This window comes from Citrus sinensis, chromosome 6, assembly GCF_022201045.2.
Source record: "Citrus sinensis cultivar Valencia sweet orange chromosome 6, DVS_A1.0, whole genome shotgun sequence".
NCBI lineage: Eukaryota > Viridiplantae > Streptophyta > Magnoliopsida > Sapindales > Rutaceae > Citrus > Citrus sinensis.
The window spans coordinates 19,383,612-19,404,083 of record NC_068561.1 but is presented as its reverse complement, the minus strand read 5'-3'; the positions used below and the strand labels follow the sequence as shown (position 1 = coordinate 19,404,083).

General features: G+C 34.8%; 4 protein-coding genes across 6 annotated transcripts; 1 reads left to right on the top strand and 3 right to left on the bottom strand.

The window, feature by feature from the left end:
• Window positions 1-862: 862 nt before the first annotated feature.
• LOC102624388 (metal tolerance protein C2) lies at window positions 863-5,254 on the bottom strand. The gene is made up of 10 exons (XM_006492788.4): window positions 4,396-5,254; window positions 4,205-4,313; window positions 3,891-3,930; window positions 3,261-3,337; window positions 2,986-3,074; window positions 2,000-2,069; window positions 1,848-1,886; window positions 1,538-1,688; window positions 1,344-1,433; window positions 863-1,197 (listed from the first exon to the last, which is right to left on the bottom strand). Exons 1-10 carry the CDS (start codon window positions 4,748-4,750, stop codon window positions 1,096-1,098), a joined length of 1,122 nt encoding a protein of 373 aa, XP_006492851.1. The 5' UTR covers window positions 4,751-5,254; the 3' UTR covers window positions 863-1,095.
• A 1,243-nt stretch (window positions 5,255-6,497) lies between these two features.
• LOC102624667 (nudix hydrolase 23, chloroplastic) lies at window positions 6,498-9,928 on the bottom strand. Of its 2 annotated transcripts, none has more exons than XM_006492790.4 (8): window positions 9,470-9,928; window positions 9,146-9,277; window positions 8,309-8,385; window positions 7,986-8,121; window positions 7,756-7,896; window positions 7,593-7,651; window positions 7,268-7,365; window positions 6,498-6,978 (listed from the first exon to the last, which is right to left on the bottom strand). In XM_006492790.4, exons 1-7 carry the CDS (start codon window positions 9,761-9,763, stop codon window positions 7,305-7,307), a joined length of 900 nt encoding a protein of 299 aa, XP_006492853.1. In that variant the 5' UTR covers window positions 9,764-9,928; the 3' UTR covers window positions 6,498-6,978; window positions 7,268-7,304. The 2 variants fall into 2 exon arrangements, with proteins under 2 accessions (XP_006492853.1, XP_006492852.1); XM_006492789.4 differs by having other exon boundaries at window positions 6,498-6,908.
• A 148-nt stretch (window positions 9,929-10,076) lies between these two features.
• Window positions 10,077-14,857, bottom strand: LOC102625132 (uncharacterized). 2 transcript variants are annotated; one of them, XM_006492791.4, is made up of 6 exons: window positions 14,524-14,857; window positions 13,468-13,572; window positions 11,397-11,517; window positions 10,945-11,278; window positions 10,754-10,808; window positions 10,077-10,502 (listed from the first exon to the last, which is right to left on the bottom strand). In XM_006492791.4, the coding sequence occupies exons 1-6, from the start codon at window positions 14,644-14,646 to the stop codon at window positions 10,428-10,430; spliced, it is 813 nt and encodes a 270-aa protein (XP_006492854.1). In that variant the 5' UTR covers window positions 14,647-14,857; the 3' UTR covers window positions 10,077-10,427. The 2 variants fall into 2 exon arrangements, with proteins under 2 accessions (XP_006492854.1, XP_006492855.1); XM_006492792.4 differs by lacking the exon at window positions 13,468-13,572.
• Window positions 14,858-17,370: 2,513 nt separating this feature from the next.
• On the top strand, window positions 17,371-20,419 carry LOC102625586 (actin). Its single transcript, XM_006492793.3, has 5 exons — window positions 17,371-17,517; window positions 17,908-17,974; window positions 18,077-18,470; window positions 18,986-19,599; window positions 20,040-20,419. Exons 2-5 carry the CDS (start codon window positions 17,915-17,917, stop codon window positions 20,103-20,105), a joined length of 1,134 nt encoding a protein of 377 aa, XP_006492856.1. The 5' UTR covers window positions 17,371-17,517; window positions 17,908-17,914; the 3' UTR covers window positions 20,106-20,419.
• The last annotated feature ends 53 nt before the right edge of the window (window positions 20,420-20,472 follow it).

Here is a 20,472-nt window from a genome sequence, read left to right as displayed (position 1 = left end):
GAATTTAATATAAATAATATAATCTATCTAGTGGACTAATAAAATTAAATTATTTTTAACATTTAAAATAATATTAAAATTTTAAGTTATTATATTTATTTTAATAATATATTCGTATTTATTATAAAGATTTTAAATAAATTTTTGAGCTAAATAGATTTTATAATTAACAAAATATCTACCTATTAATAATATTAAAATATTTTTTACCTAATATTCAAAATAATTTTAATTTATTTATTTTAAGATTATGTTTCTATTTATTAATTTAATATAATAAAATAGTTCTAACAGATTTTAAAATATAAAAATATTTTTTTAAATATTAAAATTATTTTAACATGAAAGACCGCCTTTCAATTAAGCAGGAAGCCAACTTTCACAATTTTTGTAAATCGCAGGGAGACAGACAAAATGCGTAGCAGTAGCGATAATTTTTATATCCTCAAGAAGCTTGTTTTTAATATTTACATAGCCACTGTATTTTACGCAACGACAGTAGTTATTTAGTCAAATTTTGAATTACCTTTTCAGAAATGGTGTCAAAAATTGAATTCTTTGATAGGAATGTCAAAGTTTACATGGGGTTCAGCTATAGTGCAACTGTGGTGCCATACCACACTTGCTTCCAGCCGTTGGATCCAGCTTACGGCAACAACTGTAGCTGAATCTAACGGCTGGAAGTTTTGCCCTTTTGCATGTAGTTAATTGTATAAAATTGACTTGCTGATATATCTGTGCGAAGGCTGTTTTGCCTCTTATGACATGACACCTCAATCAGATTTGAAAAAAATATTGCGCTAAGGCCATACAGTTGTTCGTCATTAAACAAGTAATGAGCACAAGGCGGCCAAATATGAAGTTAATATGAAAAGATGCCAACTGAATTTGTTTCTGCAAAGAATGAATGAATAAATTACAGTATGTGTATTACTGAAAATGAACTTTAACTACATAGAAATTGATTCAAAATCTTGCTACTACTAACACAAGTGCTTGAGGGACGAACAGCAGCTACAAGTGATAATGGCTTCAATCTAAAGCTATTCTTTAACAGTCAATTGTAAGAAATACTGAAAGACAAATGAGAAAAGCTCAATCATAATCAATTTGCACTGTCAAATCTTGTACTCCTAAATCGTGGTATAAACCATGCACAAATTGAAGTATTGGGCGGTCATCCACTCCCTTATTAACCTGTTTGCATCATCCACCAAGGGAAATCACTAAATTACAAATTTTCATGACATATGGCCAAAGTTAAAGATATTTTAGATACCCAAATGGCTAATAACTTGCTGCATCGTCTTGAATACACATAAAACAAAATTTTGGCAGCATACCTGAAGTGAGAGAGAACCAACAACATGGCCAGGCACTAGCTCCCAAAAACGGGCTTGGGAAACTTCTGTAACATCTTCCCGAGAAACAATCTGTCCAAAGTAGAATTTCAAATAAGATACTACGAACTAAACAAGAAAGAAATAGTCTGATGGAAACTTATACTTTCAAATAAAAAAGGAAAGAAAAGAATCACCTGTCTCCAACATTTACTCAATGCTGAAGACGGAATGCTAGGAGGTGCCATCTGAAGCAAGATACCACCAGTCACTTTGAAAAGTGGCATGACAAGCATGAAGACTGCAACTGAAACTATCCCCAAACACAAAACTTCAGCATTCTGGACCCTGCAGGGAAAGGAAATCAGAATCCAATAATTAAATTGAAGCCTGCAATCAACCCTGCAAGGAGAAAATATCTCTCTGTCCATACATGAACAACACTTGTGAGATGGTGCTTACCCACCGCCCACTTTAAATTTAAAAACAAAATGAACAGAGACTTACCCAAGGGACAAAAACCAAGATGCCAATATCAAACCTGCACTGCAAATAATAATTGTAATCCAGCTTAAGATCGATGTGGAGAATAATCTGAAATGAAGCTTGAGAAAGAGCAAGAGCAAGAGAAAGAGAAAGAGAGAGAGAGAGTATTACACCTGCGAATAGAATCTGCAAGAACATGCAAGCAAACTGAGTGGTAATTCATGTCTTCTGGGCTCCGGTAAACTGTGACAAAATATGCATATCAGATGAATAATCAGAAGAGTTAAGGAACAAAGACTGTGTCATTGACTCAGTCCTCAACCTAGAGAAAATAATGTTCCCTATATGCCATAATCAAAGCTGCTATTCAATATATAAAACAGAGATCCCGGTCAATAAAAATGTGGGTCTGTTGGCATGGTGAATTTAAAGAGTCTGCTGAACGCGTCCACCAGTCCAAGTACGAACCCCGAAAGATTCTCGAGAAGGATACTAACTCTGAGATTTCTTCGTTCATCCTTCCCGCTTGAGAGCTCTAATCTTCTGGCAAGAAGCAGCTACAATCTCCCAATGACAATGCCCTTATATTCAAGACTCTTTAATAATTTACAAACTAAGCACCAATGCCAGATGAAGAAGCTCTTCCAGAGAGTTCTTCACTGCCTGGTGCTGGTTATCCGCATAGAAGAACCCATCCAAATTCTTCATTTTATCAAAGCCTTGAATTCTTCATTAAACCCTGAGTGGAAGGCATAAACATGGGTTCCCTATTTATGTGAAGTTTTAAGGAGGTTAATTTACTTAAGACTTTGTGTTCTATGTTTACCCCCACTTCTTATCTAGAAACTACTCTTGACTTTTAGAGTCTCTATCCCTATTGGGAATACCCCAAAGAATCTCCTAATTAGACTGATTGGGATATAGAACAATTAAATAGTTTATAGTTTGCTTTTTCAACTGTCTGACCGCACGGTTTATCAAAACCATGCTGGGTAACTCATCACGTCATTAATACATCATACAGAAACTGAAAAACTCAAATCAAGATATCAAAAAATCAGTCAGGTCATTAGATGAATTTAAAAAAACTTGTAGCAGTCCCATCTAACACAAATCAAGATGATCACTTAAGCATATATAACAGTGCCACCACACTTACAAAGATTAATGCGAGCATAATTCCTGAAGAACCAAACCCCTATAAGATTTACCAATAAGTTTGTTACTGCTGAAACAATCAAATAATGCCTGCAAGCAATCAGATTGATCAGCCACTACTGAAAGAAATTCAATAAACCAAAAGAAATCCTAAAAAAGCGAAATAGAAATACAAGAGTCAACAGACTTCATAAAGATCAATGCATCCACTTCTCTAGATTTACCAAGTTTGTTATAGCATCGCTAAAAAAGCTAAGATTGAACCAAGAAACTTACTTGTGCTCAGATTCGTCTTGTATGAATGCATGAAGTGCTTCGACAGCCAAGGAGAATGACATGAACAAAAGAAACAGCTGTCTAAACAAGTAGCAAACTGACAAAACATCAAAATGGAGGCCAGTCCAAAAATTTCACAGAAAAGAAAAATAAGAAAAAGAACATGTGACATATGGAAAACCTTTGGATATGCAAAATAAAGAGGGACTGGAAAAAAAGAAGTATCAGAATCAAATCCCACTCACACCAAATTTTGATCAATTCTTTTAGGTTCACGAGAGTTTTAGCATATATGGCAATTATTGCTTTCGTTGGGATCAACGTTCGTGAAAATTATCTTCAAATGAAGAACCAAGTTTTGTCAATTTTTAAGAGCTGATAATTCTAGTATTAAAATTCATTCATAATGAAAGAGCTTACAGTGGAATACAGGTGCTTTCAAACACAAATTGTAATTTTTAAACAATCATTGTCTCATCCTTCAAAATTTTCTCAAGTTCATTACGTTATACTTGTTACTTAAGAGAGAAACCGAAAGGAAAATCATGCCAACTACAGTTTAATGCTAGCAGGTTGTACAGAAAACAATATATAAGAACATTAAAAATGAAAGAAATGTAATATACTTACAGCATTGGTAAAAGCGGACAAAACTTCAAGCCTTTTGTACCTAAGTATTGAAAATAAGCACAATAGTTACAAGCTAATCATTTACATTCATATGCAAAAGTTTCAGCAAGAGTGAAACACATATATTGTCAAGTGACTTCCGTATATTATTAAAATTCAAACCATGAAAGCTCTAACGCATTGACTATGCAACTCTTTATACAACTCCATGTAGACAGAGGCACAGAGCTGAGCAAATATTTGTCTATCAGCAATTCTATGTTTCTAATGGGAATTTTAACAAAATGTGAACTAACAACTTGTATAACCATTACCCGTAAGTATAAGCAAAATCAGGCTTTTGTCTCGAAGCAGCCATGGCAAACATCGAAAACGTCAACAATCCACAGCCGAACGTCAAATGAAATGCATCAGACACCAAACCTAAACCGCATAAAGCAAAAATTAGTAAAAATATAGATAAATTTAAAAAAAAAGAAAAAAGAAAAAAATTCTAAATTCATACCAACGCGGCCGGTGAAGAGTCCAATAGCCAATTCAGCTGTAGAATAAGCAACATTAAGCGAAATCAACAGAAACAATCGCTTCATCTGCCGATTCCCGGACCTTAAGGCGCGAAAAATTGAGAATTTATCGAAGTACTTGTCGTGGTGAGAAATTGTATCTATGTTTGAAATTGAACGAGAAAGAAAGGGCTTTGCTGATTCGTCTGGGAATATTGAGATTGGCGTGTGTGGCGGCTCTTGTAGCTGTGACTGGTTGTACGAAGCCTGCCGCACGTACGCTAATCTGCGATCGGTTATACTCAATCCTAAATTGGATTCTTGTGTGTGGTACTTGAATGATTTGGTTTTCTCCATTGCTTTTTTGAAGAAATTGGAATCGAAAATATAATAATATCAATAATAACAAATAAAAATTTATGAATTTTTTCTTTTTTTAAAAAAAGAAAAAGTAAACAGTAAATACAGAAAAAAAATGAAAAGAAACGGAAAGACGATGAAATCAAAGCTCTCCTTCAGAAGAAGAAAGGAAAGGCGAAATGGAAGAAGGCGACGAAGACGACTTCGACTTGTACACTTGAGTCTGAAGTAAACGAAGCGAGTAAACTCAGTTATACGAAGTTTCTTGGCATTTATCCAATTCGTTCATATGGTTTGCAAAAGTGACAAATAGATCCATGAACTTCTGGCAATTAGTTCATGAGGAATTTGCACCGATACGGCTATTTACCCAAAACTTACAAATTCAACACTAATTAAACAAAACAAAACAAAAACTTAAACTTAGAAAACCAATCTTATGATAAATGTGGAAGAAAAATGCAGCTTGTTAAACATGAATGTGATTTTTAAACTACTTTGGGATATGTCTATTGAAAAGTATTGAATTTTATGTGAAATTAAGTAAAGAGATTCATAAACTTTTGTAAAGAGAGAGATTATTCTTGATGAGAGGGGTATTTTAGATAAAATACCACCAAAATATCATATACATTATATTAAGAAAATGTTGTCATATTTATGCAAAGTGAAAATTATTTTATTATATATAAATAAAAAAAGCCCTCAATATTTTAAAATGACAATATTGTCCTGAGTCATTTTTGTTTTACTAAATTGAATGGTAGGGAAGAAAGAACGTGTATACTTAACATAGCAGTTCTTTTTTTTTTTTTAAATTGTATGTGTATACTTAATATAACAATTCTTTTTTTGTACTATAATTTATTGTGTTTCTTCCCCTTTTGTCTGTGTTTACCTTTTATAAAATTCATAATTTTCTCAAATTGTTATCATTATTATTCAATTTTCGATTCCAATTTCTTCGAAAAAGCAATGGAGAAAACCAAATTATTCAAGTACTACAGTAACTACACTCAAGAATACAAATTAGGATTGAGTGCAAATGTGGATTCATTTGTTACTTTTTTAAAAAGGCTGGGGTAAAATTGCTATTTACCTCTACTTCCTAGAATGGGCTTCGCATCTTGGATGAGTTTGAACGCAAAACGGGCAAGCGAGTACCAAACATTTTGGGTTAGCCCAGCAAAATTTGTTGGGCATTATTTTTTAAACTTTAATTATCTTTTTTAAATACAACTACAGTACTACTAATATTTTATAATAAGATTTATTGGGACCAATCTTACGTTATTTCTATTATGATACGTCGAAATTACTGCCCCCATTGTATAGGGAGAAAACTACTTTCACCTTGGGAAAAATTGCAGGGACTCACTTCATTAATTAATTTATGCCATGTCAATTTGTATGACAAATCTCCAAATTAATATCGTATACTTATATTATAATCTTTATAGTTTTTATTCTCAATACCCGATTAATTTCAATTTTGTTAAAGAAACAACACACCCCTTAGCCTCAAGGGGTTGAACGAATAATTTTGAAGCCGTTTTCTTTAACTATTCACTCCAGTTTGAGTCATAGGTGAGGTTAAGGAGCAAAAATTTGATTTGAGTACTGTCGACAAAATAAAAATAACAAACTGCTTAATCAGGTGGTTGGTGGCTCAGTCTCTCCAAACTTGGGAGCACATATCACCCAACTGTAGGTGCATATTTCTCAGGCCGTGTTATAGCAACAGTCAATGAAAATTGATTTCTGTTATTTAAAATAAAAATGACTTCTGTTTTTCATAAGATCCAGACTGAAGAAAAAAAACTGAAAATTGTTATTTGCAAGTTCCAACAACATGCTTAACCAAAATGATTCAAATGTTAATCCACACGAACTAACCTTAAGGTTGGACGTAACCCCTCCTATGTACAGAAAAGCTCCGAATTTGCTGCAAAAACTTCCCAATTTCTCTAGGTTAAAAGCTCTTGCTCTACTGAAAATTAACGAAGCAGTCGCCTATTCCGATGCCATACACTTCATTATTATGGGGACTTCATTCATCAAAGAGCCTTGATGATTGATCAAAATAACATTAGGCTGATATCCAAAAGGTACAGTGGTGCAAATGCTGGAAAAGAGAGAGTTGAGTTTTAATGTCCTGTGGAAAACCAGAGTGTCACTTGATAAGTATGCTTTCCAACTTTCAGGCTTCTATCGCTAAATGAGCTCTGAAACCGGCAAAACAAAAGAAATGAAACCAAATTCTTTGGTTGTAAAAGATTATATGAATTGCAATTGGAAAAGAAATAAATACACAATAATATATATATACATGTCATCATAGATTTCAGCAGATAGGATATAAACCTCTATATATATATATATAAGAACAAAAACAATTTAAGGCCTCGTCTAGGTATTCTGTGTATTTTATGAAAAACAGAAAGCCTCAGCACTAGATACCCTCAAACATTAGACGGAGCCACAATAACAATATATATGCCAGCATTCACTTACGTATGGTGATTCATTCCGCGAGATACAGAATCACATGTCAGGATTGCAAATGATAATCAAGAGAAAAGGCACGCATATCAGAAGGACTTGATCCGGGCCTGCAAATGAGTGTCAAGAAAGAAAATTAACTTTGAGAAAAAATTCATAAAGAATGAACAAATGAACTAGTTTCATTTTACTTACGAAAGATTGAATTCTAGAACAGAGTAAATTGAACTTATTGATTCAGGATTTTACATTGAAAGCTCTAAGAAAGTTAACATGACGTTAGTAAAAAAAAAAAAAAATCTAAATGGAAATATTGCCCACATACAAAGTAAATTACCTTTTATTTATGGTACCATAGTGAAAATTAAGTTTTCCCATTCTAATATCATCAATGTACTGCAGCACGAGATATACAATAAAACAGCATAAGATAATATGAGTAATGCAAGATACTAATTAGAGAGACATATTAATGTCATATGTTCAAAGTAGAATCTCACCAATTGTAAGGTAACAGAGATTGATGAAAATGCCAGAGAATCAAAAGGTATCTCATCAAGTGCAAAAAGCCGGCACTCTGATGATTCTGGACCAGGAGAGAAGTGAGGCCTTTTTAGCTTGGCTAAGAATATTATGTAAATCTGCTTCAACCAGGGATTGGACAAATAAATGAAAAAATTAAGCACCTGCAAAGGAGATAAATTAAGATAATAGGAGGGTTCTTCCATACTTGGCCTATACGAGGAATGTCCAGTTGAGCAAAAGGTGACTGCACTTCCACATCTGCACGTGCCTCTTCCCAGGTTTCCCTGATTGCCCCTTCTGCAGCCGACTCGCCAATTTCCATGTAACCAGCAGGAAGAGTCCTATGTTAACAGCATGCAGTTACGGGAAAAAAATATCCAGTGAGCATCAATGATAAAATGAAGAAAAAATCACCATTAACATCTCAGATTGTTAATGCCCCTGATTCTTTATTCTTTAGAGGGAGTTGGTGAAGAGAAGGAACACACAGGTGGATTCTATTCGTGATCAAAACTCCAGTGTACGTACCAAAGACCATAAGATGGTTCAATTTTTCGCTTGCAAAGTAGGATCTTCTTATCATGCTCAATGAGGCAGCCTACAACCTATAGCAATCAATTTTGAACAAATGTTAACAAATCTTGCATGACATTAATACCCACAGGCAACTATTCACGTTATTCAACATTATGTTTCCTTATTTTGCATATTTACTCACTCTAATTTACAGCAAATTACGGCAGTATCTCCAGACTTCTTTTAAAATACAATAGAAAAAGTTAAAAAAAAATCATAAATCAAATTATATCTCCACACTTTCCAATGTATTATCATACATCTCAATAGCCCACCGTAGTGACACCGGTATGGAATATAATAATAATTCACAAATGTTGTGATACCGTGTCCCAAAAGAATGATAATTTGATCAACCCAAAATTTAGTTTAGAACATACTCTGCCACTCATTAAATTATTTGGCACATGATGATACAAATAAATCCTGTGATTGATATCCTGCCAATGCTCATATTGCAATCAATGCAATCTTTGAATGCATAGTTTTATTCACATCGTGAACTGAGAAGCTAGATGAAATAGTTCTTCAGTGAACTTACAAGAAACCACTATAAATATACTTAACTTTGCACCATCCAGAACAATTTCAATCAAAGCATAATAATAATTCTCCTTCCCATAAGATTTCCAAAAAACACCCAAGTGAAAACTAAAAATAAAAAGGTCATTTACTCAATGCTGATCTGAAAACTCAAATCTTTAACTACATTCCGAGTAATAAATGCCATGCAACTGCAATAACTGACAGAAAGCAACACCAATTGGAACAATCAACGATAGACCATACCATTTTCGGATTTTGATAAGCAATTTTCCCACAAACTGTGCAAATGGCCCTCATTTTCTCTTCTCCATTGGGTACCTCATGCTTGGTTTGACCTCCACACCACTGACAAAAACTGATCTTGCGAACATTGCCCTAACAAAACATACATACAAGTTAAACTACAAGAAGTGAGAATAAAGAGCTCCTATCTCCTCATATAAGTAATTACCCGATTTGAGCTTATTTAATAAACTCGCTCTCAAAATTACACCGAATTCAAGATTTTTACATAATTCAAATGGAACCCATTTAAGTTAAGGACATAAACTACCAGAAAAAACTCACAGCTGAATGAACTGCAGCTGATGAAGGATGAGAAGAAGTGGCATCTTGGTTTGACTCAGACCTAGTTGCACACACTCGACTCGCTCTAAAACAGCGGGTTCTCCGAGTCAAAAACGCCGGCGAGACCAAAGAATCTGTCTTTGATACAATTTCATGTCTTCTTGCAGTAGAATACGGTAATGGGTTTGTTGAAACTGCGACAAATGAAAGGCCGTAACAGCTATTATGTGATTTTTTTAATATAAGTGAAAGAAACCCAGATGAAGAACCCAGAATCTGTACAGATTTTAGCATATTTCACGACTGTATCGTGAATGTTTGAAAATTTTACAAGGAAAAGATTAAAAGAGGGAGTTAGCTGAAGCCAAAGAAACTGAGCGTTTTCTTGTTTCTGTGATGAATGATGATTGGATCAGTTCGGTCAAGGCAAATGCCAGCCAGCGAGAACCCGCGCCGATAGAATTTCTGAAAACTTGTGACAAGTTGATATTTGTCCAAAAATGAGGGGTCACTTGAAATTGACCTATTTTGCAAGTGATTTATCACCATCCCATTATAAACACTTGCCGCAAATTTGATTATTGAAAAAACAACAATAAACAATACATTCCAAGATGATAACAGGAAATTTGGAAATTCCATGTCATTCATATTGTTTATTTATTCCAAAAATAATATATTTATGGTACAACTCAAATTTAAAACATAAAGAAAGAATACACAGTAAACATATAAACTATAGCTATGATTTGATAAATCTGGCCTTGTAAAATCACATGCCATTGCTATAATTGGATTATCATGGCCTATTACAAGGTTTAGAGAACCTATTCTACGCATTCAAGCACCATTGCCTGAAAACTCTATAAACTACGAAAATTTTCAATCTCGATTTGATAAATAAGCATGATACATGTACTGGACTGCCCACAGAACTTCAGTCAGTTTGATGGAACCCTTAATCCACAGCCAGCTTATCGCACAAAGATTGATATGCTGCACTGCAAAGCTTGAATTTTTCCTCTGCAACAGCCTGTACAAATTATGTCAATGGTTTTCAGCCTTAGAACAAATAAATTTGCTTTGAATAGTATGCCTAAGAGTTAAGACTATGACAGCTGATGCAATCAAACATTCCCATGAAAATGGCTAAAAGAGATTGTTTAATTAGGAAAGCAGTTTATTCATAGTGAAATGTGGACCGTGCATTAAGATGCTCTTATATCACTGTTTTCTATTCGAAAAGTTCGATAAACTGGAATTCCTGATTGATGGGGAAAATACCTTTGAAGACCCTTGATGACGATCAGGATGCCATTTAAGTGCACAGGCTCGATATCTGTAATTGGAGAAGCAAGATGAAGATCAGACAAATGAGGAAAAATTTTCCAGTTGGCAATAGCGATGCTTGGGAAAAACTGGATAATCTTCAAGAGCAACTGAGCAGTGACATAAATAATCTATCAAGAACTTACGCAAGTTTAACATCCTCAAGTTTTAGAGGACCAGAAGCACGTAGTCCAAGAGCCTGCCTGTCTGAAGCCATATCTGACTCTGAACCCTCTGACTCCTCTTCAAACTCATAATCCTCTTCCACTCGGAATCTCCAGTTCTGACGATCCCGAGATCTCCAGTTCTGATGATCCCAATAATTATAACCATAACTATATGAGCTCCTCCGTCCAGTATTATCTTCGTAAGTGAAGGACCAATGAGAGCGTTGTCTCCTGCCAAATAGAGATTCAAAGACATGCTCTATGTCAACAAAGCCTTCATCTTCATCTAGCTCTTCATTAATCCAGGCACCTCCTAATCAAGTGTTCAAAATACATAAAACATCCAAAAGTTAGTGAGCCATTCATATATTTAAGCTTACAGGATAGAAATTTTATATTATATCAGATTCAAGTCCTTGAGGTGTTCTTACTTCTACCCCCACCGTGGTGTCCCTGATATCGGGTCTGTTTGGATCTCCCATAGTCCTTTTTAAACCACGATGTGCCTCTGCTTGACGATGGATCATCATCATTTATATCCTCCTGCCAGTGCTGAAACACACAAAAACAACTTTCATATGTCACAAGATCCCTTTATAACGAAAAGCCTTACTACTATAATAAAAATCAACAGTTCAGCTTGTGTCAAATTCCATGAGAGTAATGCTACACCAAGAGATTTCATAATTACAGCTCCATGGACTATTGGATAGACCAAGACCAACACAATAGGGTCATGCGCAACTACAAAATTTACATGACACCAATAGGAAACAACTCATAATAATCAAAATAAATTTATCTTTCTTCAGACATACATTCTGTATGGTCATTTTTCTTTTTACGGGTTTGCACCATCTCACTCATTATAAAGATGGATGCAATATTGGCAAACAAATAAATTGACCAAATTATGATCCTGAATAGAGAATTTTCACAAGGTCATAAGGTAATCAGTGGCGCAATTCAGATCTTTAAAAATTCATGATGTTTTGAATCAACAGTTAAACAGGGAACTATTTTCCATCTTTAACCCATGCCCTAATTCTGCATATCTGCAATAGTTTCAATGCCTCACCACCTCAATCATCTCTAACTTTCTATCAGTTAAGCATAATAAAACAAGGCAACACACAAATCTGAAGTGATGACTATACAGAGTAGCAGTGCCATATCAACTCTAATAATCCTGCCAAACTTGAAGCAAACCCCTTTATGTAGATCACATCAATCAAAACAAGGAAACTTAAGCACACATATCCTCTCCGGGACTGGACCAGTATCCCAATGATAACCTTTGCAGCATGACAAAATCATCAATAGCCCAAAATAGTCCCTAAGATACTAAAGGCAGTACTATATGCACAAACTATCTGCAGACATAAGGCACACAGTTAGACTCAGATGAGTCTATTCCAAGTGGCAGTTTGGATGGTGTGACATCTGTTTTCCAATCAAGAGAATGGACTGTTTGAGCTTGAGACAACCTTGGAGCTGCCTACCTAGAACATTATATTATACAAGTTACCTTAGGATTCAATAGGGGATTTCTGGACTGCCACAATGAACATAAACCTACCAAGACTTTGATTACTACTTCTCTATGCAAGACTAGTAAGAGCTGTTTCACTGATTCTGATCCCCCAACTTCCAAAGCCAGATAGGAAGGCAAGCAGAAACTCTCTATTTCATCATAAGAAACACTCAGAGTTGTTTCATTGTAATGATTATAACCATACTTGATGTCCATGAAATAAGCATCCTCATCATTTTCAAGGGACAAAATGGAGCTAGGGTGTAAACAATTCCATATTTAATAGCAAGCACACAGATATATAGATTCGTGGAGAATCAACTCAGAGTGTTGAGTTCCATATTAGCGAATTTGAGGAAATTGAGAGGCTGATACATGGCTTAAGGATTTCCCGAATTGGTCTTGAACACGTTATCAAGGGCCTCACATGTGCGCCAGCCTTGCCAAAACTCCCCAGATTGCTAGATTTGATAAATGTTTAATTCTAATGAGAAAAACATTGGTAGTGTAAATGGATCATACTTAATATTCCCTGTTTACTTTACATTACCTTATAAGTAAGCCCTGTGTCAAAGCAGGGGCCTTCTCAAGCTAGCTATAGCTATGCACCTGTCTAGTAATAAAAAAAGAAGTGCCTAAGATTAAAAACAGAAACTTCAGATCCTGATGGGAAACAATTAATAAAATAAAGTAATTAAAAAAATAAGAGGAAAATTCCATAATCCTGCTAGAAACCGTTTGGATTCCCAAAAAGAAATTAATTATTTAAACAAATCAATTATAAAGTCTAACAACCGCAAGCAAAACGAACATGATCAGGAACTCGAGTTTAAAAACTAGGGGATATAATTCAACGAGGAATGGAGGAATAAGTAACTATGAGAAACATAAGGAGACGAAAAGATAATAGTAGCACAACCAATTATCACTATAAATATTATAAAAAAATTAGCGACCTGCAAACTAACCTGAAACAGGTGGTCTGCAAATGCACTAATATTACGCAATAATGATTTCTTTGATTGTACCCTTCTGAACCTTTTGGAATAAGAGTTGAAATTATGATGGGATCTCTGCGTGTAATCAATTTAAGCACCACATAAATTCGCATTTGACATCAGAGCTAATTAGGCAGAGATATCTGTTTGATTTAATAGAAAACTAAACAAAAACAACAGCATAATTAATAGAAAGAGTTGCTTACAGTCTGAAAGACCAATTGAACCATTAAACAAGCTTAAGAATAAAGCCAATGCTTTAAAATCAAAACTACATAACATTTCGTGCAAGGGCAAAACCAGCTACCTTGGTTAAATTTACAACCAAAAGATAGGCCATTATGACAGCAAAACCGAAGATAGTCTACAATCCTCTAAGAGAATGTGATTCACATGGTAATCATGCCCATCTTCGTCACATACTGCTAAATTCAAGTTTAACAACCTAATCCTTAACTAATCATCGACACCAATCATGTTCTACAATTTTTCTCTATTTGGAATTGCATCTTGCGCTATGTCTATCATGCTGTCTCTCAAAACTCCTAAAGTAGAATTTGTTGACCATTCACGCTACAATTGACCTCTTTAAGCGTGAATAAACTAAATAATCACAACCTTCATTAAACACTCTTTCCATTCATAACACAAAATCTTCTAATCAAGAACCCAGAACTGTTTGAGATTGTTTACATAATTCTCATAACAAGCAGAAGAATTAAACAATAATTGGTAAAACTCTACCCTTGAGAATAAATCCCCAAAAATTAAAGTCGAAGGACTCATATACAATTTCCCATTACCCTTTCAGATTCACACCAAAAAAATAATTAATTTTTTCCCACCTCACGTTACATTAATATCCTAGAAACGTAAAAATAAAATTCAATACGAAATAACTTGAAAGATTTGAAAAAAAAAATCTTTTTTTCCTCCCACGAACCAATGCCAATCAAACTATGGAGACATAAACAAAATACACAAAACCCACATAGGAAGTACAGAGAAAATGATAACGAGACTAACGGGTGTATGCCAATGACTGCGCCTTTTACGTTCAAGGACAGGAGTGGAATGGAAGAGAGCTGCCCGCAGATTAATAAAGTGGTTTTGTGGGTTAAAAATGGCTGCTTTTACAGCAATATTCATTTTCCAAAAATTTTGCAAAGTGATCCAGAAATTTGGGAGAAACAGAGTGTTTGTGTAAAGCTTCTCCGCTAAACTGGTAGCTGAAAAAATGAATTAGGGAAGAGAACCATGGGCGAGTCGACGGAGAGGCGACCCGCTTCGCTGGTGGCTTACATGATGGAACATGGTGCAACTTTTGCTTGGGCCGTGACCGGAAAATTCGTCCCAGCTGAGTCTGTCTTCGGCTTTGTGCTTTCAGACTAATTTGGGTTGATCTGGTTGGACCCAAAGCCCAAAAGAAATTTAGAAAACTTTGGGCCGGAGATTGAGGTTGGGCTAAATCCAATACTCCAGATCTTTTGAGGCGCAGTATCAGGCTTCTAAATATGAGTTGATTAAGTGATTTTCTTTTTAAAAAAATTTGCTAATACATTTAAAATTAACCACCTCAAGGTCAAGGTCAATAATTATCTTATAGTTAGAGCGAAATTTACACCAAAAATTTCCAAACCCAATTAAAATGCAATTGTTTCTAATCATCTAAATTAAATTAAAAAATTTGTATGGCTTTTTGGTTAGTTAGCTATGCAAGACTCCGTGGCAAAAAAGAATGGGAATAAATAAAAAGAAAGATTGTGGAAATTAATTAATTAAAAAGCACTTTTGAACACCACCAACCCATATGCCCAACACATTCTGCTGTCGTTAACTTTAGGCAACAAAGGCTTCTCTTCTCTTCTTGCTACATATAGCTGGATCACAGGAGGAGACCTTGCTCAGAAGAAAAGCTTACTTTAGCGTACGTGCGGGGCCATATTTGAAATGATAGCGATCTTAAAGAAGGTCTTTGGTTCTTCACATGAATAAAGTTGTGTGAAAATCAAATTTAACTAGCTCGCTTGATGATGATGATGATGATGATTGTTTCCTGTTTATTGCATATGATTAAAGTAAACTGCAGTTTTGTTGCTTTCCCATCAAACAATATTGGGCGGGAATCATAATTCATAGAGAATTAGAATCCATTTTGACATGCTAATTTGGGTCAATTAAATATGGGTTCATTTATTGTTTTAAAAAAATGGAATTTTTAAGGCATTTATATAATTAAAAACTGCCAAAAAAAAAGTTGACAAATTCCACAAACTTTAAAAAAAAAAAATCTTCCATTTGCAATGCTTGATTAAGAAATATTGTAAATTGTTATGCCTTTTTTTTTTTTTTTGGCATTACATTCCTAAAAATAGTTGTTTTTTTAAAAAAAGAAAAAGAAAATTAAGAATTTATAAATTTGACTGACTCAACTCTAACACTTTTCTAAATTACATTTATGGCGACTAACAATCAGATTTTTCAATTTTCAATATAAAAATAAATAACTAAAAAAACAAGATCAGATAGGCCCTCCTCAACTTTGTGTTCGGGTGACCGACCAATGACCACGTTGTGTGCTAGGTTGGTGGTCATGCATGGCACGTAAGCGGATCCTACAGTTTATAACGGATCAAATCACCGTTGATATATTTTGGCATTGACAGTTTTAAACGGTCAACTCTGACCGAGCCCACCGGACGATAATGAAGCTGAGGAATACAGGTGTCAATAGAACTGACCGCAGCCGAACAACACAAGCCAGCGTGATCTCCTGACAGTTGGAAACAGATTGCTGAGTTGGCAATCGAGCTTTTTCCATCATCCTTTGAATAATTACATGCACCCAACCCCCACCATAAAGTTATTTTAAAAAAAGAGGAAAAAAAAAAGGCATTCTAAATTAGATTTTCTCCCTTTTATGGCGGGGCCACTATTTAAGACTAAATTGCCCCTATTATATTTAACAATTGACCATCGTATCCCGAAGGGTAATTTTCTACTAAAAGAAGGGTATTTGTGGAATTGAGAATGAATGCGGTCAAATTAATCATTCTAAGATAAATTTGTAATTACGTTAACTGCAATATTATCATATAGATTCCCTTATAATATTATGTCTCATTGCATATACAAAAAATATATTATTATATTCATATTGTATACTTGTCATGCTAATTGTGTCATTGTAATTATCAAACAACTTATTCAATTTAAAACAATTGATATAACACATAAATTCTTTAAAAAAATATCTTAATTGTAATTTATATAATCGTGCCATGAGTGTAAATTTAAATAAAAATATCTTATATAATTTGTGACTGTATAAAGCGATTTAAGATTTCAAATTTGAATTTCGTTGACATCAAGACACGATGATACAACCACAAACTCTTGTACAAATTTATTTTGTACAAACTGATGTGGCATCAATTCATTGGTTGAATGAAAATACAAACTAATGAAAATAAATCATGTGAACCAAGCGATATTTAATTTAACAAATTTTATCATGCTACATCAATTTGTACAAGATAAATTTATAAAAAAGTTTGTAATTATATCATTACTCAAACATAAAATAAAACGTTTGGATTGATTGCAATTTTACCTTAAATCAAAGTAATATTTCTTAATAAAAAAATCAAAATCACTATATTAGGAATATGGTTAAAAAAAACGGTGACAGAAGTAGTTGAGGTATCTTAATAAAAGTAAAGGGTATAATAGTCATTGTGTCCGAAACAGACCTAAAGCGAGCCAGCTGTAGCCACGAATGGGGTGATCGGAGAGATAGTCCGTAGATGTGATGATGTAGGAAAAGAACGGCCAGGATTTAAACAAACAGAATTTGAGGTTAATTTAAGTGGAATTTGATTTCATTTGAACGAGCTTCTCTTTTTTTAAAACAAGAGGGCGGGTAGCTTAACGCACAGCGCAAAGTCCGTTAGTGAGAGAGAGAATCAGAACAGAAACAAAAGGAAGAAAAAAAAATTATTTTTTTTTAGAAATTCGAAGGTAGTTCTTTCAATATGAGCTTCTAATTTTGCTTGCTTTGATTGAATTCTTGTTCTTAGATCTTGTTTGTTTAACAGTGTGATCTTAATTATTAGATTCATTAAGCTCATTGATTGAGATTCGGTTTTAATGAATTACAATGCATCGACATTTTCAGATTATTGGCTGCTTTTTTTATTTATATGGATTGTTTTGATTTTGATATGGGTTTTTTTTTTTTGCTTTCCAAAATTGAATCTTTATGCTTCGAATAGGCAGTGGGATTCTGTTTTGTTTTTTTTTTCCGGTTTCTGTCAAAAGTTTGAATTTTGGTGATCCGTTGGCATTGGGCAAATGCTGTAAATGTGTTTGATTGGTGCAATAAAAAATGATTTTTTTGTGTTTTTGCAGTTAGAAAATGGCAGATACTGAGGATATTCAGCCTCTTGTTTGTGACAATGGGACTGGAATGGTGAAGGTATTTATTCAAAATTCAAAATTCAAAATCCGATGTATCTTGTATTATTAACCCAGAAGTTGAATTTTGTGATTGATTTTAATGGCAATGTTATTATGTTAGGCTGGATTTGCTGGAGATGATGCTCCAAGAGCTGTGTTCCCCAGCATTGTGGGTCGCCCTCGCCACACTGGAGTTATGGTTGGTATGGGTCAGAAAGATGCCTATGTTGGTGATGAGGCTCAATCCAAAAGAGGTATTTTGACTTTGAAATACCCAATCGAGCATGGCATTGTTAGCAACTGGGACGATATGGAGAAAATCTGGCATCACACATTTTATAATGAGCTTCGTGTGGCTCCGGAAGAGCATCCGGTTCTTCTCACTGAGGCTCCCCTTAATCCGAAGGCCAATCGTGAGAAGATGACACAGATTATGTTTGAGACCTTTAACACCCCTGCTATGTATGTTGCTATCCAGGCTGTGCTTTCTCTCTATGCTAGCGGTCGTACAACTGGTAAGCACTTCTATCAATTGCCTGATTCTTTGTTGTGCAATCTGATTCGTGGATAATTGTGATATACAGGGTGGTGAAAGTTTTTGGACATTAGGGGATTTTTAAAAATTTTGTATATTTTAGGTGATCTATGAAGTTAGATATGATTTTCCTTTTTTTCCATCAAAAAGATCAAACCCTTTATATACGCATCACATATTCATTCCTTTAGTTAAAAAGTTGCCATCAAGGCAGGGTTCACATTTTCGAGTAGTTATAACTAGATCGATTATTCTCACAGACCTGATTAGTTGTGCCTATTTCCTGTGGAATTTCATATTCATAATGGTGACAATTGTGATCTCATGCTGACTGAATTATTAACCATAGAAGGTTGTTGGAAAAAAAATTATTTTTTTGCTTTGTGTTGAATAATACTTGCTTGTGGAGCCTATTGATTACATTTTGGACTCACTGTGATATTGGCAATGCATCTTAAATATCATGTTTATAATTGTGTGTGTTTAATTATTTAGGTATTGTTCTGGACTCTGGAGATGGTGTCAGCCACACAGTTCCCATCTATGAAGGTTATGCCCTTCCACATGCCATCCTCCGACTGGACCTGGCAGGTCGTGACCTTACAGACGCCCTTATGAAAATCTTAACCGAGCGTGGTTATTCTTTCACCACAACTGCTGAGCGGGAAATTGTTAGGGACATGAAGGAGAAATTAGCCTACATTGCGCTTGACTATGAACAAGAGCTAGAGACAGCAAAGACCAGCTCAGCTGTGGAGAAGAGCTATGAACTACCTGATGGGCAGGTCATCACTATTGGGGCTGAACGATTCAGGTGTCCAGAAGTCCTCTTCCAACCATCCATGATCGGGATGGAAGCTGCTGGCATTCATGAAACAACATACAACTCCATTATGAAGTGTGATGTCGATATCAGAAAGGATCTCTATGGCAATATTGTCCTTAGTGGTGGCTCCACCATGTTCCCAGGTATTGCTGACAGAATGAGCAAGGAGATCACTGCATTGGCTCCAAGTAGCATGAAGATCAAGGTGGTAGCACCACCAGAGAGGAAGTACAGTGTCTGGATAGGAGGCTCGATATTGGCTTCCCTCAGCACCTTCCAGCAGGTACATTTATACTTTTATATTTCTATCTTTAGTTTCAGGTGGCAGACAGAGATGAAATGTAAATCACTTCTAGCTCTAGTAACTTGACATTGGCCTGTTTTTTATTGCTTTGGTGACAAGTGACAAGTAATTGTCAAGATTGTAGTAGTTGTTTGTGATAGAAATGGGACTTTGAGACAACTGCAATCTATATTAGTATAGTACCAGGAGTATACATACTTGTACAATTATAGTGCATTAAACAGTGTCTTAATCGCCAAGAGAAATCTAAACAAAATCATAAAGACATAAAATATATTTGTCAAACTAGGACTTTCATAATTTTTCTTATCAACAGCTTCGACTTCTCATTATAAGTGAATGTAGTTTTGTGGAGGCCATGTCTTTTTTCGTAAGTTACTTTCAAGTATTCTTCACTTTTCCTTCTTTTTTGAGTGCAGATGTGGATCGCAAAGGCAGAATATGATGAGTCTGGACCATCAATTGTCCACAGAAAATGCTTCTAATCGTGGAAAGAGAAATGCTATGAGGAAACATATACCAGACATTTTGTATTAAGGAAAGGCTTCTTCCAATCAAGCGGTTGTTCGAAGTTTCTTTTTTCTCCTTTTTTCTCATCCTTTTCGTTCTTGTTTCTTTTTCGTGTTTTCGTCCTTTGATGTCTGAACAATGAATATGGGGGGATTCAATTCTTTACATTATTATTTGTTAGTAGAAGAGTATTGGATTGTTACTGATTTGGTTTGGGTTGAATTAAAGATTCTTTTCCCAATTCTTCTTCCAAGAGCTCATTATAATTTAGTGCCAAACAATTGTATTCCTTTCATGAGTAATATATATATAGTCTTCTGAGTGAGCAAAGAGCCAGCTGAT

Coding starts and splice junctions, on each gene's coding strand:
- LOC102624388 (XM_006492788.4), bottom strand. CDS start 4,750: ATGGAGAAAACCAAATCATTCAAGTACCACACACAAGAATCCAATTTA. Junction 4,314..4,395: donor ACTCTTCACCGGCCGCGTTG/GTATGAATTTAG, acceptor TATGCGGTTTAG/GTTTGGTGTCTGATGCATTT. Junction 3,075..3,260: donor CAAGACGAATCTGAGCACAA/GTAAGTTTCTTG, acceptor GATTGCTTGCAG/GCATTATTTGATTGTTTCAG.
- LOC102624667 (XM_006492790.4), bottom strand. CDS start 9,763: ATGCTAAAATCTGTACAGATTCTGGGTTCTTCATCTGGGTTTCTTTCA. Junction 8,122..8,308: donor GAACCATCTTATGGTCTTTG/GTACGTACACTG, acceptor CTGTTAACATAG/GACTCTTCCTGCTGGTTACA. Junction 7,366..7,592: donor TATGGTACCATAAATAAAAG/GTAATTTACTTT, acceptor ACTCATTTGCAG/GCCCGGATCAAGTCCTTCTG.
- LOC102625132 (XM_006492791.4), bottom strand. CDS start 14,646: ATGAATATTGCTGTAAAAGCAGCCATTTTTAACCCACAAAACCACTTT. Junction 13,573..14,523: donor GCAGTCATTGGCATACACCC/GTTAGTCTCGTT, acceptor GATTACACGCAG/AGATCCCATCATAATTTCAA. Junction 11,518..13,467: donor TTGCAGACCACCTGTTTCAG/GTTAGTTTGCAG, acceptor TGTGTGTTTCAG/CACTGGCAGGAGGATATAAA.
- LOC102625586 (XM_006492793.3), top strand. CDS start 17,915: ATGGCAGATACTGAGGATATTCAGCCTCTTGTTTGTGACAATGGGACT. Junction 17,975..18,076: donor ATGGGACTGGAATGGTGAAG/GTATTTATTCAA, acceptor TTATTATGTTAG/GCTGGATTTGCTGGAGATGA. Junction 18,471..18,985: donor TGCTAGCGGTCGTACAACTG/GTAAGCACTTCT, acceptor TTAATTATTTAG/GTATTGTTCTGGACTCTGGA.